This window comes from Labeo rohita, chromosome 24 (genome assembly GCF_022985175.1).
Source record: "Labeo rohita strain BAU-BD-2019 chromosome 24, IGBB_LRoh.1.0, whole genome shotgun sequence".
Lineage (NCBI taxonomy): Eukaryota > Metazoa > Chordata > Actinopteri > Cypriniformes > Cyprinidae > Labeo > Labeo rohita.
The window spans coordinates 13,390,783-13,409,086 of record NC_066892.1 but is presented as its reverse complement, the minus strand read 5'-3'; the positions used below and the strand labels follow the sequence as shown (position 1 = coordinate 13,409,086).

The 18,304-nt window shown below is 36.0% G+C and overlaps 1 protein-coding gene across 1 annotated transcript; it reads left to right on the top strand.

Annotated features, from left to right (window-relative positions):
- Positions 1-3,076: 3,076 nt before the first annotated feature.
- Positions 3,077-17,434, top strand: ankrd33ba (ankyrin repeat domain 33ba). Its single transcript, XM_051098156.1, has 4 exons — positions 3,077-4,025; positions 12,387-12,516; positions 12,690-12,830; positions 14,797-17,434. The coding sequence occupies exons 1-4, from the start codon at positions 3,615-3,617 to the stop codon at positions 15,642-15,644; spliced, it is 1,530 nt and encodes a 509-aa protein (XP_050954113.1). The 5' UTR covers positions 3,077-3,614; the 3' UTR covers positions 15,645-17,434.
- The last annotated feature ends 870 nt before the right edge of the window (positions 17,435-18,304 follow it).

Genomic DNA, 18,304 nt, shown 5'->3' with positions numbered 1-18,304 from the left:
GAAAAAAATTACAATTTATATACTTTTTAACCTCAAATGCTCATCTTGTCTAGCTCTGTGTGAACTCTGTGTATTCTGGTTCATGACAGTTAGGGTAGGTCAAAAAACTCCCATCTCATTTTCTTCTCCAACTTCAAAATCGCCCTACATCGCTGTTTTACCTTTTTTGTAAAGAGCGCTTGATCTTTGCGTGTTCAGTTTGTAAACTCTGGGTCAGTACTTTTGCAGCGATGTAGGATGATTTTGAAGTTGGAGGAGAAAATGAGAGTTTTTTGACATACCCTAACTGTTTTGAACCAGAATACACAGAGTTCACGCAGAGCTAGGCAAGACAGGCACTTGAGGTTAAGAAGTATATTGTCAATTTATATACTTTTACTGGGAAAAACACGCTCATACTATCGGGTAGGTTTAGGTGTAGAGCAGATAGTATGTTATTTTAAAACGTCAGGGAGCATTAGAGTTATAGCACCACTCAATGGACATTTCAAACCAGAACTGTGGTGACACATACAAAACCAACATCACATTAAACGTACCATATGTATGTTCATCTGAACACCAAACACTCTTTTAGCGCCACCCAGTGGACGTTTCACATTGAATATGTCACGAAACGTACATGGCGGTATGTATTTCGCATCTTGCGAAAAAGTTCCCAAAGGTACGTTTTCGTCAGGAGACCAGGTTGAACATTACAGTTGAACCACTGATATCACATGGACTGTTTTAACGATATCCTTACTACCTTTCTAGGCCTTGAAGGTTTTAGTTGCTTTGCTGTTTATTCAGGGTCAGAAAGCTCTCGGATCTCATCAAAAATATCTTAAATTGTGTTCCTAAGATGAACAAAGAGTTTGGAACGACATGAAAGTGAATAATTAATGACTCACATTTTTGGGTGAACTATCAATGTAATATCAAAGCTTGCTGGTCAAGTCTATTCAAGTGCTTTTGGGTGATTTACATAAGATACCAGATGAACTTTACTCAGCTTGAAGTTCTCCCTTCTTGATCGGCTCCTGAGGATTTATTAACCTAAGCAGGCCAGAGTGCTGAGCTAATGTAATTGTCTAAGCTGAAGTAGCCAAGGAGCAGCATGGCATCTATCATTTCTAAGAGAAATGACAGTTGGTTATAAAATTTCTTGATTATTTGAGCTGTAAAGCTATTTTAATCATCTTTTTTACAACCATTTTGATGGCTTAGGGTTTGTGGTGTTTGGTTGTTGTAAAATTGAATTTAACTTTACAGAAAATGTTGGTAAGTGATTTTTCCCCTTCAAATCAACTCATGTTAACACTCTTGTTGTTCATATCTTGTGGCGATAATTCTGAAACAGTGAGTATTTTGTGTACGGATTGGCCTCATTCACTTCCATTGTAAGCGCCTTACTGTAACCCAGATTTTTATTTATTTATTTTTTAAAAGAGGAACAAGGGGAAATTAATTTGTTTGTGTGTGTGGTAATCAGCATTATGCCACAAATGCTGTCCATTGCAAAACTGATAAATATTATAATTACTATTGTAAGGCTACCATGTAGTATATAGTATACTACTGTGTCACTGGCTGTAAAATGATAGCCACGCTTTGGCAGTTAGATAATGAGTAATTTTGGCAGTGCCGTTAGCTCATTTATAAAACCAACAGTACTTCCTCTGTAACAGACGTGTAACGGTTGATCGCAAGCATACAAAGCAGTGTGGACTGTACTGCTGCGCTGTACGTATGTTTGACTGATAAGATCACAGCTGCAAGTGAAGGGGATGGAGCCCAAGCTCCCAGCTGTTCGGGGCTAAATGACTCACTAATTAGTCACAGCAATTATGCCACTTATCTTAGAACTCCAAGGAAATGGGAGTGTTAGGATTGTGGAAAAAGCTGGAGCTTGTAATAGAGCACACATATTAGCAGTAATGTGTGACTTAAGGGCGTTTGCATATGTACGGTGTAACTTCCCTAAAATAGGTGCAAAAACTAAATGTGAAAGTGCTGTGCTTGCAATCACGTTGAAACGTGAATGACATCATAGTGAAGAAAGCGAAGATGAAAGATCATTTAAGGTTTTGTTGTATGTAAATTCTAACCAAAGTAAGAATAGAATCACAAGTGTCGGAAAGTTGATTAATACTGGTATTACTCTCACACAGGGACATCCCCAACACAGCTAGTCACAGAGCTGAGAAAAAACCCATACTGATGATAAACTAAATGTTGTACTTTCCAGAAATAACAAGTTTTAGCTGCTTTGTGTTCACTGGTTTACATAATAAAAAAATAGATGATAGATATTTACAGCTGAAGTCAAGTTTACATACACCATACACCAATTTTTTATTTGTTTAATGGTCTTGTTTAACTGGCTGCTGTTTTTCTGAAAAATACTTCAGGTGCCACAAATTCTTTGGTTTTTTAGCACTTTTGTGTATTTAAACCCTTTCCAACAATGACTGTATGATTCTGAGATCCATCTTTTCACACTGAGGGCAACTGAGGGACTCGTATGCAACTATTAGAGAAGGTTCAAACGCTCACTGATGCGCCAGAAGGACAAACTGTGCATTAAGAGCCGGGGGTGAAAACTTTTGAACAGAATGAAGATGTGTACATTTTTCTTATTTTGCCTAAATATGGCCTTTTTCATTGAGTACTGCCCTTCAGAAGCTACTTACATGTTTCCAAGAAGACGCAATAAGTTAAATTTACCCTGATCTTCAAATTCAAAAAGTTTTCACCCCCACGCCCCAAAACATTTTGCAGATTCAGCAAGGTGTATGTAAACTTTCAACTTCAACTGTATTTAATATATAAATGTAATATATATTTCATAAAAAAGCAGAAGAATTCCAAAATGTGCTTTTTTTTACTGTTGCTCTTTTTATTTTATAATAACAAAGAGGAGATAAGAGAGTTTATGTCATTTTAAATATTAGTATTTTAGTGTAGTTATCAGTCTCTAATAGATTTGGGAAACTGTCATTGACCCATATGTGTAAAGAGGGAGGGAGGAGAAAAAAGTAGCATGTGTGTGTGTGTGTGTGTGAGAGAGAGAGAGAGAGAGAGAGGAGCGAATCTAATCGGATTATGGAGGCAGAGTTTTGTAGCGCACTCGTCTATTTCTCTCTTATCATCTGCGGGGAATGTCCAGCGCTTCCACCATCAAATGCTGTTTGTTTGCAACATCACAATAACTGAAAAGTTCCCCCCGGGAAAAATTGCGACATCCTGAAGATTGTTTCACTTTACATGGAACTGCAAAGACTTATTTTCGAGTTTTCGGTTTCCACATGAGTTTCTAATCATCGCCGGAGTGTTGTTGAGGAACACAGCAATGACTTTTGCGTTACAGAGACAGAAATGATTTAAACAAGCTGATAAAACTACGGTAAGCTATTATTACATGGACACCAAATGCACTTGCTTTTTATACGAGTGGTGGAAAATGAAGTCGCGGATAGTTAGAAGAAGATTCGAACCGCAGTTTGGAGATTAAACGCTTTTTGTAATAGCATTTTGCTTATTTGGTATCTGAAACGTACCTAAATGCTGCCGAAGGAGACCAGGAGGTGTTTGATCCGCATGCCTTGAGGATTTTATCCTATTGGGGTTAAATGGTTCTGATAACGGACAACAGGGGTGGCGGAGGATCATCTCCGGGAAGAGTTAAACCACTTAAACACACTAAAAGCGCCCAGATCTGTCCCACCATCGTGGAGGAATCACCTGACCGCGCGGGCGATGGCGAATATGATGAATATCTCTGCTCGGTCGAGTTGGATGAGGACTTCGAGGAGTTGGATGACTTTTCAGATCTGCCGGACACCAGGAGTATCGCCTCAGACGACTCCTTTTACCCGCCGGACGATGACTTTGCTGACTCTGAGAGAACCCCTTCACCGGAGAGTCCCGCACCGCTGTCTTTTTTTCAAGCGTGTTGCAGCAACAACGCGCTTATAGTGAAACTCATGATTAGACAAGGTGTTACGGAGGAGGATGTCCAGGAGACGGACAAAAACAATAGGGTAAGTATATCAGACACAAATGATATGAATGATTATGTTTTGTCACACTTTACATTACAGTTAAACCACATTCTCGTGTAACATGCTGTGACATCCGCGTGTGACAAGGATGTGAATGAATCCTTCTGTTGAGTCGGATCTTTTCATTTAAGCGATTGAACAAAACGGGTCTGAACGAATCATTTACGAATTGAATCAGAGTTGTGCGAGGCGGTCAGAGAAAGTGGATCTTTTCGGATCTGTCCGACTCCGATTCGCAATAAAGGGATAGTTCACCCAAAAACCAAAATTTGCTAAACTTCAGTACAACTTAAAGGGTTAGTACACCAAAAAATAAGATTATCCCATTATTTACTAGGTCAATATGACTTACTTCCTTCAGACGAATCCAATCGGAGTACATTAAAAATTACCCTGGCACTTCTAAGCTCTATAATGACAATGTGCCTTTCACCGTTGCTCTTTTAATTTTTATTTTACAATAACAAAGATGAGAGAAAAAGTCTTTTATAATGGCAACGGGCGGGTGTTTCTTTATTGGGTGTAGTCCAATAAAGCACATAAAAAGTGCCTCACACGGCTTCAGGGGGTGACCTGTAGCGAATCGATGCGTTTTTGTAAGAAAAATATCCATACATACATCGTAATAATCACTTTAATGTAGCTTGCGCTAACAGCTGTACACAGAAGCCGCCTCAGGCGGATGAAAGAGGTAAACAAAGCACCAGTCACGAATTACAAAACGAGGATTTGTAAAGAAAAATGTTGGAGGATTTCGATATAAGCCAAGAGGAGACTGGTTTTCCTTAGTAAAGTAAGGAAACTTTGCTTCCTTTGCTTCTGTAAACAAACGTTGGTTTTCACAAGACTCTCAGGCGCAACACCTCCGCCCTACGTCATCCGCCTGAAGTGGCTTACGTGAACAACAGTTATCAGAAGCTAGAGAAAGTGATTAATATGTTTTGCATATAGATATTTTTCTTACAAAAATGCATCGATTTGGTACAGGAGGCCTTTATTCACCCCTCAGAGCCATGTGGAGCACTTTTTTATTATGGATGGATGCGCTTTATTTGACTTGTTTTGGACTGTTGAAAAGAAACACCTGCCCATTGCCATTATAGAGCTTGGAAGTGCCAGGGTAATTTTTTATATAACTCCGACTGTATTTCGTCTGAAGGAAGTAATATACACCTAGGATGCCTTGAGGGTGAGTAAAACATGGGCTAATTTTCAATTTGGGTGAACTAAGTAGAACCGTAAAGAAGATTTTAATCTGAAATCATTGTCCTTAGTGATTCATAAAATGCAAGTCAATGGCTAACAGCACTTTTGAGTCCAAAAAAGCATGTCAGGCAACACAAAATTAATACCTGTGGCTACTGGCACTATACTGAGCAAAACGATTGGTCTGTGCAAGAAACTTAACGTTATTTACAACTTTATTGCCTGTAACCCATAGCCTCAGGTAAATGGGGAAGTGCGATTCGGAAACTGTTTATTAGGACACTTCATTTTAATATACTGGTTCAAAGAAGTTTTGTTTATGTATGGAGATTTTACACATCTATTGAATTTAAAGTGAATAAATTAGTCTTAATCAACTCACCTTTGTACATAAACCACAAAATAAAAGTTTACATAAACTTTAGTTTTGCCGCTTTATTCGAGTGCTTGGTTCACTCATGCTCGTATCAGCAGCGCATCAGTTCTTCGGTCCAAGTCCAAACTGTTTTTTTCAGTTCAGAGTACGGATGGAACTGAGTTGGAGGAACTGGAGCACTGAATGAGCTCTTACAAAATCAGTGCAATAGGATAATGTACACTGGTATAATCCTTGGAGCGACTGTCGAGCATGTCCAAAAGTGAGCTTTGATTGAGTAACTTGTAGAATTATGCTGCTTGAGCTGCAACTGTTTCAGATGGTTTAATCTGGGTGAACTGATTCATCCAGTTTGCTGAAAAGAATCGGTTCAAAAGAATGATTTGCTCATTAACTGGACATCACTCTGGATTGTTTGCCTGAGGCTATGAATTACAGGTGGTAATACTGTAAATAACATATTGTCAGATAATGTACCATGTCAGACATCAACATATCATCAGGAGCCACGGATATAAATTTTGTGTGGCATGATATGCTTTTTTGAGTCTCAACCTGACGGTAGCCATTGACTCTCACTTCATGAATCACCAAATATCATGATTTCAGCTAAAAAACTAATTTACTGTTCCACTGAAGAAAAAAGTCACATTTTGTATGGCCTGAGGATGGATAAATTAACAGTAAAATTTAATTATTGGGTGAACTTTAACTTTAATAGCCAAACAGAAGAAATACAAACAAAACAGAACTGGTTTAATTATTTATTATCATTATTTGTAGGTTTGTAGAGTTTTTTGAATAGACTTTTTTAAGAACAACATGCCGTTTCTTAGCTTTTCAGGATGGGAGCTTAATTAATTATGTATGCTTTGTGGTAAAAACTGAGGAATGCAAAGGCTGACCACATTGTTTATTCGAAGTCTCAATAACCTATTTTCAGCCAAACCTTGAATAAGCACTTTTATAACGCTCAGGATTCTTAAAGCTCTTCCTATCTTACCTAGTTTTTAATTGTGATAGTCACAAGAACTTACATTAAGGCTAATTCACACGGCACCTACAAACCCAACACTTCTTGTTAAGGCAGTAAGTAGCTTTTAAATTTATATTGTGGTGTGAACGTGGTCGATTTATAACGTTCCACTAACAAAATGTCAGAATGTCAGTTAGACAAGAAATTTTACATGAGCATTAAACACGTGAAGTTTCAGCGCTGATTCTGGTAGAAGGCTGTGACCTCTAAGGCATGTGTTGTGGGATAATAACATTATATAAAAGCTAAATGCAAAACACGTTGTGCAGTGCATACGAGTACCGCTTAAATAATTTGCAGGCCTTGAGGGTTTAATAACGGAGTTGCACAGTCACAAGAACAGGCTTTTGCCTTTTCTCTTTCTAGTCTAAACCTGGCCATTCCTCACAAAAATGAGTCCCCAAATGACATCACCTCCCAGAGCCTGAGGCCTCGACAGTTCAAAATATATCACATTACAACTTAAAATCTTAGATTCAACAAAATGTGTTTAAAAATGTAAAATCAATTCACTCTAAAAAGAGGAGCTGATATGATGGCATGGCTAATCCATTCCTCACAAAAACAGCTGTAGTGGGATGACACTGTCTTCCCACTACAGGACAGTTCAGAGCAATAGGCACAGGATTTCCCCACTAATAGTTCCAGCATGTGCTCTGTTCATTTGAGACCATCTCCGCATGGTGTAATGCTGTAAATAAGGTCATCAGTCAGTGAGCATTAGGCCTACATCTCTTCCTAGGTCGAATGACTTGACAAAAAAATTCAGTAATACAGTAAAGACCAAAATATTGTGACATGTTATTACAGTTTAAAATAACTACCTGCATTTAAATATATTTTAGTGCTGTCAATTAGCGTGTTGACGCAGACAATTAATTTTTCCTGTTTAACAGTGTTAAAAATATTTAACGCAGTTAGCGTAGGGGCGGGGCTAGGGTTGGCCACTCCACTCACAACTGCTACTTCTGTTTCTTTTTCTTGACAAGAAGTGTTTATTTAGTCGCAAAACATCTTTTAGACCACATCAAACGGGAGACTTTTCAAACGTGCACTTCAGCGTCGGGCGCTAGTCAAACAAGCATGGGAAAAGGTGATGAGGGAGCTTCAGTAGGACAACAATATATTGCGTTTAGATTACCTGTTCTGTCAGCTGTTACACTGTGCTTGTAGTGCCTGTAGCCTGTAACATTTCATATTAAAGTGCAAATAAAACTAGGAGTATGCGTGTTTCACTTAAATTATAAGCTGTTATGTTTTTAAGACTAATAAATGTTAAAATTTATAACTTAATTATACTGTAATGTTGAATGGCTATAGTCAATGATTAAATATTAGGGGAAAAAAATCCTAGAGACGTCAGTAATACTGGTTTCAGTAATACTCACCTTCAGTCGTAAAAACATTTAAAAGTTATTAAAAATATACAGTCTTTAGGTTGTTTCTACATTAATTTGAATATTGAATGTGAAATGTTTACAATATAAAAGTACATTTAATAACTTTAATGGTAGGTGGGATTAATCACGATTAATTTCAGAAAAAAATTGTGATTAATTAGGTATTTTTTGACTGACTGACAGCACTAATATATTTACCAATATAATTTATTATTATTCCTGTGATACAAAGCTGAATTTTCCAGCAGCCATTAATACTTCAGAAATCGTTCTAATATGCTGATTCTTATTATGACAGTTAAAAAACAGTAATATTTTGTGGAAACGGTGATATACCATTCAAGAGTTTGGGGTACACTTTTTTTTTTCTTAAAGAAATTAATACTTCAGCAACAATACAGCTGATCAAAAGTGACAGTAAAGACATTTATATAATATTACAAAATATTGCAATTTCAAATAAATGATGTTAATTGAACTTTCTATTTATCAAAAATCCAGAAAAAAAATGTATCACTGTTCAAGTAGCAAAAATGTTTTCAACGTTGATGATGATAATAATAATAATAATAAGAGCCATTATTATTAACTGAACCCCATTAAGAATTTGGAGACCAAATCACCATATTAGAATAATTTATGATGGATCACATGAATTTGAAGACTGCTGAATATTCATATCTGCCATCAAAGGAATACATGGATACATGGAAAAAATATTCAAATATAAAACAGCTCTTTTAAATTGTAATAATATTTCAGAATATTACTGTTTTTGCTGTATTTTTGTGGTCATACTTAAGCAAATTCACATAAAGGCAACTAATAAAAACTGTCTAAAATTCTTATTTACAGCATTACACCATGTTTAGATTTCTTTTCAGCTCAAATTAATGCTGCGAAAATTACCACAGAAAAACAGCACAGTACTGTTGGAACAAATCACAAATTTGTGGAAAAGAACTAATCGTTGCATAACATGTAATGTCATTAATGTCATATTACGTAATGAAATTATATTTCTAGGCTTACGTTACAAAGCAACAGACAAAAATCTTAGTGCTGTTGATTTAAAGGCCTCTTTTGAGTGAACTGTTAATATCATTACTGAATTCATAACATCTGCCTTTTTAAGCCCATCTGTATTTTCCATTACTTACATACATACTCATGACCCCAACATCCTGTTTACCATGCAAATACTGTTGCTATATGAGTTCAGTCTACATGTTCTTGCAAATCTGTGTTTTGACAAAAAACCTGGGCTGATTTCACTAAAGCTTAATCATCTTTAACTACAACACCAGGCCTAGCACGGAAGTAAATTCATCCAGCTTAACTGACAACTCTCTGGCAGATTCAAGATATTTCATTTACACACCGCTCTGCAGGTAGGGCTTTCCAGTTGATGAATGTGTCAGGATCACTTTGAGCCTGCCGTTGATGTAATATCAAGTCATTGACGGAACATCTGTGGATGGATGTTACCCACTGACCTGTTTTCTAGGACTCCAATATTTCACAGCCAGACTGACATGATATTATCAAATCCAGGCCAGCTTGCTGCTGTCACACTTTTTTGAGGCCAGCCTGTTTCAGTTGGGGTTTGTCGTACCAGTCTGTCGTATATTATTATTCATCCTAAAAACTTCTAGTGATGCACAATAAGTAATCTAATGTTCAGAGTACGTGCAGTATGTTTAGTATTAGTGCATAATATAATACAGCATTATGGTTAAACTTTGCATTTCACACCCAAACATGATATGCAAAGCAAGCAGTTGTGTTCTTTTTTTAGAAGTATCGTAGACACTGTATTTTGTCTTCACTGTCAAAGCTGAACTGGAGGACAAATCCTGTAACTCCTCTTTCATTCAATGGCTCACAAGGCTAATCCTTTCTATTTTAGGAATCAACCAGGCCACAGATTACCTCAACACATGTCTACATTTGTATTAAAACCAAGCTGAGCATATTTGATATAAAGATGGAGACTAAGAAATACAAATACTTCATGCAAAATACTTTCGTGTGATGACTGGACTGAAATCGGTACTATTATTCAGAGAAAACCATTCCTTGCAGCGAGCTGTTAACTCGGGTAACTCCTGCGACTGGATCACTGAATCACTGAGATTCTTGCAAGAACGATTTGCTCACAAATCGAATTTATCTGTTTTTCTGGTTTCCATGAAAATGTAATTTTGGCCAGTTGCTTAGATTAAGACTTCTCAGACATGTACAATAAATGCTGTCATTATATGAAAAAGAGAAGCTTCAGTAAATATTTACTTTTTTGTTTTTAGATGAACTATTTTTTCACTACCTAAAGCGTCATTCTGATCCAAACATGAAATATTTTGTTCATAGGTGTAGCCAGCACATGAAATCGCAGCAATTAGCAAATGACAATGATCCAATCAAACAGTCGCCCCTTTTTGCCATTCATCGCACAAATGTACTGCTGCCCCAAATTCGGGATTCTCAGACAAACAAACCAATGATCTGATAGCGCCACAGATAGCATTTACAGTTGGAAGCTGACCTACTAATGGCTCACTAATGTCTCTGTGTATTAAACGTCAATAAAATTACATACGTCACCTCAAATGCACACATCATCTGATGTGCAGCAACTGGAAGCATCTCTCTCTTATTGTTATAGCCGTGTAAAATTAGCTTGTCCGAGGTTTATTTTTAGTCTGCAGCCTCCAGCTGTGTGTCAGTGTGATGAGACGCTGCTGACACTCCGTTCCACACGGTTACTGTTCACACTTAAATAGGCCAGACTGACTGCAAAGAGAGAAATAAGCATGCCAGACACCTTTAGAAAAACCCAAAAATCAGCCCGCACTGCTTAATCATGCCAATAACACTGCAAAATAATTGCAATTCTGCACACTATCAGGTTTGAAACTGCCTACTTCAAGCCAGATTAGAATTTGTAGTTCACATGCCCAGATCAGCAGATACCATGACTATGTTTACTATTTTTTTGATGTGCAAACCAAAAACGTTACTTGGTAAACACTGTTTAATCCTATGAACACTCCTACAAATGCAGAGTCGAATCGTTGATCAAAATCTCAGTGTAAAACAAATTCAGAATTTTCAAAAATTGTTCTTGAACTGAAAACACATGAATCATGAATCGATTTACACCCCTGCTGATGCTTTTTCAGTTATCTAACTGATAGGGCTGGGTTGACAACATCACTTAATCAGTTTTAAACAATCATAATTTAATAACTTAATTCTTAAATCTCAAGATCAACCTTTTAGTCAATGCCATTTCTGTCTATTTTATGTCTATTGTTATTGACCATTCGCTGGGAATTTGATTGACAGGACATCTGACCAATCATATCATTGTATCGGCCACTGTCCGACAAACAAACCAGACCGAATAGTAGATTCACATAGGTGGACATTAACTTGAAAAATAGCATATATTGACATTTTTTCCACGGTTGAAACAAGATGTCTCCTGGTGTTTATTCATGTTTAAATAATCCTATAACTAGTAAATAGTTAGAGATGACCAATTCACGTGCTGCTTGAACTGTGGCGCCACAGCGATCTGTCACGACACATTAAAAAGTCACACAGCGGTGTTTATTGTTTAAGTTTCTTAGAGAAGACAACATTTAAAAGCTGATACTTTGTTTTATAACGAAAGTAACCTTGTCTTTCGCCGCAATGTATTTTTCACTGTGTGAGAGCATCATGGCTTGTCAGGCGAAGCAACAAAAGGGGGCGGGTCTTTGCAAAGGGTCAATTGACCATTCGCCAGGAATTTGATTGACAGGCCATCTGACCAATCATAATGCCGAATCGGCTACTGTCAGACAAACAAATCAGGAAAGTAGATTTACATCGTTGTACTTGAACTTGAAATATAAATGGGCTTTTTGCGAAGGGTCATTTGATGAATTTGTGTTTTTTAACTGCAGATAGACGTCAAATAATTATAAACATTGTAAAATATAGCATGATGTTACATTTACTTACATTTACCATTCAAATGTACATAGCTAGATAAATATAAACATTGTACAACACACTTAACCTGTAATATTATAGAAATTTACAAACTCACAGGGTTCCCTGTGTAGTTCACAGCTTTATTTGAGAGATTTACATTACTATGTGTTTATCCAAATCAAAATTAGAATTGAATTGTGAAATCTGTAGATCAATACCCAGCTCTACTAACTGAGACCGTTTTCCTCGGATTTACCGACTGCTAGTTTCACTAAATGTTCCTGGCCAGGGTGGAAACTTCTTGACAGTAATACCTTGTGTGTGTGTTGACTTTGCAGACTGGACTAATAGTGGCGTGCTACCAAGGGTATGTGGATGTGGTGATTGCTCTCTCCCAATGTCCTCACCTGGATGTGAACTGGCAGGACAATGAAGGCAATACAGCCCTCACCACTGCTGCCCAGGCGGGTAAGAGCGAACACACAGCCTCAATCCAAATCACAACCTGCACATATTTACATTTAGATTACCGTAAAGTCTAAGTAACTAGTAACTAGAACTGAATTGCTGAGTGCCCTAGAAATGTTGTTACATATTCAGCAGCTGACTGCGTTTTCCATAATTCATCTGAACAATTGCAGGTCACATCACAATCACTAACTACCTACTCAACTACTTTCCTGGGCTTGACATTGAGAAGAGGAACTGCCATGGTTTCACCGCTCTGATGAAAGCTGCTATACAGGGTCGAGTGGAATGTGTCAGAGCCCTGATGCTGGCAGGTACTCAAGCCTCAGATCACTGCACAACACACTGCCAGACGTGCCAGCAAACACTATACAGCAGCTGTTATATGATTAGCTACAAGACAAGGATATAGTGCAGACATAATAATACAGATTTATTAACTGATTTTAAAGGGATAGTTCAGCCAAAATGGCAAAAGTTGTCATTATTTATTCACTCTTGTGCCATTTTGAATCCATATTTGTTTTTTTTGGAAAAAGTTGCAGCTCTTGCCATATGACGGGAGTTCATACAACTATATTACAAATCTGGTATCACACAATAGTGTCACAAAAGTGTGAGGAACAGAATTATTTTTTCATTATTATTAGTTTTTTTGCTTTTATTTTGGCTCTTGTAGCTTGTTATTATTTATTTTATCATATTTTATTCTTTCATTTTTTGCTGTACTTTATTAAAAAAATATGTATATATATACATTTAAATAAATATATATATACATTTATTTTATTTATTATCATTTTGACATTCTATTTATTTAGTTTTTTTCCAAAATGATTTTATATTCTGACCTGTGTGCCATACAAAAAATATTTAGTACAAAAATGATTATTAATATATATTTGTTCATAATTTATTTATTTTTCTGCATTTTATGTGTGATGTGTGCCATAGGAATAATACTTATTACTAAAATATTTATTATTTTAGTATTCACTTTTTTTCTAAAGTGAATTTTATATATAAAATGTGCCACCCAAAATTTTTTTTAACCAGAACAAAACAATACGATAAAATGATACTTGTTATATTATATATATATTTATTTATTATTTTTAATGTTTCTTGAAGCAACATTTTATTTATAAATTGTGCCACCCAAAAAAAAGAAAAATATTTATTATCTATGATCATTAATTCATTTTGATATTTTACTGTTACTGTTATTTTTCTTATGATTCTTATTTATTAATTCATTAATTTATTTTTTGCTATGCTTTCTTTTTTCTAAAATTATTTCATATTCTGACCTGTGAAGCTGCAGTTTATGTATGATGTGTGCCATACAACTAATAATACTTATTACAAGAAATTATTATTAATAATTTTTTCATATTTTATTTTTTTTTTCTATGCTTTTTTCTAAAGTGAAGCTGCATTTTATGCATGATGTGTGCCATGGGAATAATACTATTACAATAATATTATACAATATGTATACAAAACTACATTCTGACCTGTGAAGCTAGTTTATATATAAAATGTGCCACCCAAATTATATTTTCTAGGGAAAATGTTTATTATTATTCATGATCATTAGTTAATTTTGATTCTTGTTACGGTTTCTTTATTACTCTTATTATTTATTAATTCATTAATTTATTTTTCGCTATGCTTTCTTTTTTTCTAAAATTATTTTATATTCTGAACTGCAGTTTATGTATGTCTGCCATTTTTTCATATTTTATTTATTTTTTGCTATGCTTTTTTCTAAAGTGATTTTATATTTAACCAGTGAAGCTGCATTTTATGCATGATGTGTGCTAAAGGGATAATGCTTATTACAAAAAAATATGTTTTAATATTTATTTATTACTATTTTTTTGACATTGTATTTATTTTTCTTTTTTTCTGAAGTGAATTTATATTCTGACTTGTAAAGCTACATTTTATATATAAAATGTGTCACCCAAAATAATATTTATTATTTATGATCATTAATTAATTTTGATGTTGTAACTGTTATTTTTCTTTATTATTATTATGTATTGCTTAAGAAGACATAGTGCAAGAATGTAGTGAACAAGCCATGTACCACTTTTTTGTCATATGGCAAGAGATGTATAATTTAATTATTTTGTTACAGTCAACTCATTTATGGTCAATGATATCAATTTCAACAGAATTACTACAAAATAACTGCTTAACAACATTTTACTGCTAAGGTTACCACTATTTTATGAACTCTAATCACATCATCACATTTGTTTTTTCCATCAGGAGCGGATATGAATGCCAGGGACAATGGGAGGAAGTTCACTGCGCGAGAGTGGGCCATCTTCACAAGCCGCTACGACACTGTGTTCACCATGACGCGTCTGATACAGCAACCGTGTGCGGATCAGTTCTGCGACAGCTATCGGCCCGAATGGCCCCTTCTGCCCGCGCTGGTGGCCAAAGCTCAGTCACCCAAAGGCTGCATCCAGAAAATTTCAGAAACACTACGTGACTTCTTTAACATCAGCAACGTCACCGAAGCTTCAGAAGACGGGGTTCTGGATCACATGGTGCGCATGACAACATCACTGGGGAGCCCGTTCATCGCGACTGCGTGCCGAACGGTGTGTCCCGGAAGTCCGCCCTGTGTGGGGAAACGCCGTTACTCTGTTCCAGAGATACTAAAAAAACAACGCATTGAACAACTGAAAAATCTAGGACCCGAGCGCCTGGAGAACTACAAACGTCTATTCCAGAACTCTCGCGTCCTGCTGGTGCCCAAGCCCAAAGATCGCCGTGCCAGTCTGCAACACCAGGCTCAATCAGACGCCTCCTCCTCTTTGACCCCAGCCATCCGCAGAGTCAGTCTGCACCCCTTACACCTGCTGAGGAGGAGCAGCATTAGACCAGGTTTGGTGGTGCCCAAGCTGAGGATCACCAAGGCACCTACACCAACCTTTGTCCCGGAGAAAGTGCGGCGGAAAAGCAGCTGTATAGACGACCAGTTTCTCCAGATCCCGAAGTGGAGATATAAAGAACTAAAAGAGGAACGAAAGAAAGCAGAGGAGGCGGAAAGGAAAAGATTGGAGGCCGTCATGAAGAAACAACTCACTACAGGCAAAAGAAAATAAGTGTGAGATATAGCACTGCTCACCATTTTATACTTGAAATGCAATTTTGATGTTAAACTCAAATTTATTTGACTATTTATTGTTTTTTGGGCAAGACAACTAATTTTTATAATGTTAAATGCTTGGAAACCTCTTTTTAAAATGGGGTAAAGTGAACGGTTTATATGTTTGAGAATCAGGAAAATAGCTAACCAGATCAGCTAATATGGGTACACTACTAAAACCAGATACTACTTTATGTTTACATCCTTAAAATAGGGTTATTTGACTTTTAGAGTTGTCCATTGTCTCAGTAGCATTGTGAATGTATTAAACAAGCATATTTTTTCAATACCTCAAAACTATTTTTCTAAACATTTTTTCTAAACCAGCAGCCATGCCTGTATTTGCACACATTTCAGAGACAAATGCTACAGACAATCACCAGCAAGTAATGAAAGACTGAAAAAGAGGTATTGATATAATGGATCAGCATCTTATTTGATTTTGTCTGTATGTCTATTTTAATAACTATTTATACTACTAAAGCACTCTAAAGTTTTCTTCTATGACTATGTTCTGAAACTATACATGTTCAAGAAAAAACATTTCTTGTGTGTTACCAAATGGTATTTGTTACTATATGTGGAGAGTGGGGTAAGATGTGTCATGCTTCCACATTATGATTGGCTTTTGCATATCAAGGGTCAAACTTACACAGCTGTCTGAGGAGAAGAGGTGCACTTAAAAAGGCTAAACATGTCTTTGCATGTCAAAGTACATAGTTGAAAAAGCCAACAAAAATGTATGCAGGTTTAAAAATATATATCATACACACTACTGTTCCAAAGTTTAGGGTGAGTGAGATTTGTTTTAAAGAAAGTAATACTTTTATGTAGTAAGGACACATTAAATTGATCAAAAGTGACTGTGAAGACTTGTAATGTTACAAAAGATTTATATTTACAATAAATGCTGTCACACTGGAGTAGTAGCTGGTAAAAGTGATTTGCCATCACAGAAATAAATTGTTTTGAGTATATATATACATACTGCAGCCTTGTTGATTTTTTCGAATCTATTCTCTTTTGTAAGAAACAGTATTGATTCTTAAATCCCAAGAATCGATTAGTCTAGCCTGTTTTCAGTAAATGAAATATAGAGCAATCTTCCGTCCAATACATTGCAATAAGCTTTGTTCTTTGTTGCTTTTTGATATGAAACAAAGTCTTAGAATACAAATTCTGTCCATTTTATTGCAGTATTAAAACAATAAATGCCGTTTTGGCACTGTTTAATGTGAAGTGACAGATCGCTGACTCTCATGTATATTTTACAGCATTAGTTGAGAGATTTTTTTTTCCTTGAGAAAATTTGGCATGTGCTGTACCTGATATATATGCAAAATATTCTATATCGAATTGAATCACAAGCTTGTGAATCAGAATTTAATTGAATCATGAAATTTGTGTTTATTAAAAACTTTACAACCCAAAAACTGTATATAGGTGAATTACTAATGAACAAAACAAACAAATCATTTAGCTAAAGATAAGCCATGAATTATTAAACCATATTTTCCAAAAACAATAGCTTCAGGGCAAGCTATGCCAGTGGCTTCACTAATAGTGAAACTGAGATTTCCCTTCAAATAAAGGTAATCCTGTTACTATTTATACAAAAGCTTCAAATTATTATTAAACATTCTGAATATTTAACCTTATCCTGGATACCTTGGTACATGAAAATGCAAAGAATGTGCAGTAAAGTAAGACTTTACAAAGGCACTGTATTGTACACTATAAATATTTTCCTCCTGTTCATTTGAAATGCAAATTATTTACCAATAATTCATTTTAACCTTGACACGGCAGTTTCCCTCTAACGTGGGCCCTATTATAAACACTTTCTTTTAATATAATTTTATAGAAAGCATCCTGAAATATTAGGCATAATTGTTTTACCTCCATCTCATTCCTCCTAACAGGAGGCAGCTTAAAGGCATAGCACACCCAAAAATCAAAATTCAAAATATCATTGTGTTCTGAACGAAGTGAACGAAGGTCTTACAGGTTTGGAATGACATGAGGGTAATTAATGACAGAATTTTAATTTTGGGTGAACTGTCCCTTTAAGTAAAAAGTGGCACAGCTTACCCCGCTCTACCTTAAGTATTTTTCAGAGCTGGAAACAACTAATCCAAAATTACAACAAATCTCAGGTACAAACATTTCTGTATGCAGAATAACACAATGTTTAATTAAAGAATGTGTAGCGATATCTGTTTGAAATGTCTTCTCACTGACCTTCACGTCAACTCAACAGCACCACTGTGCCTCGGCGTCCAACACTCAGACTACACAAAACACACATGGACAACTGATTTCATAAAGATTTCAAGACCAGCGCTGACCTAATGTCACCCTGTTATCTTAAAAAACACTGTGTTTACTTTAGGTCGTATCAAAAGTAATGACCAGCAATGCTTGGAAGGAGAATCTCATTGTAACTTTGGAATAAAAACTGCTTTGTATTACCACAGTGTGACTCTATTTGTTGAATTTTGAGCAGGTGAAAGGTGAAGCATGGACCTAATTAAGCTATTGAGGTCACTGGCACAAGCTGACAGACGCTGAGGGACTTATCAGTCTTGCAAGGTCAGCACTTGCCTCAGGACACTG

Excerpts from the sequence above, each read along its gene's own strand:
- ankrd33ba (XM_051098156.1), top strand. The coding sequence starts at position 3,615 with ATGGTTCTGATAACGGACAACAGGGGTGGCGGAGGATCATCTCCGGGA. Across the intron at positions 4,026-12,386 it reads AGACGGACAAAAACAATAGG|ACTGGACTAATAGTGGCGTG; the intron begins GTAAGTATATCA and ends TTGACTTTGCAG. Across the intron at positions 12,517-12,689 it reads CACCACTGCTGCCCAGGCGG|GTCACATCACAATCACTAAC; the intron begins GTAAGAGCGAAC and ends GAACAATTGCAG.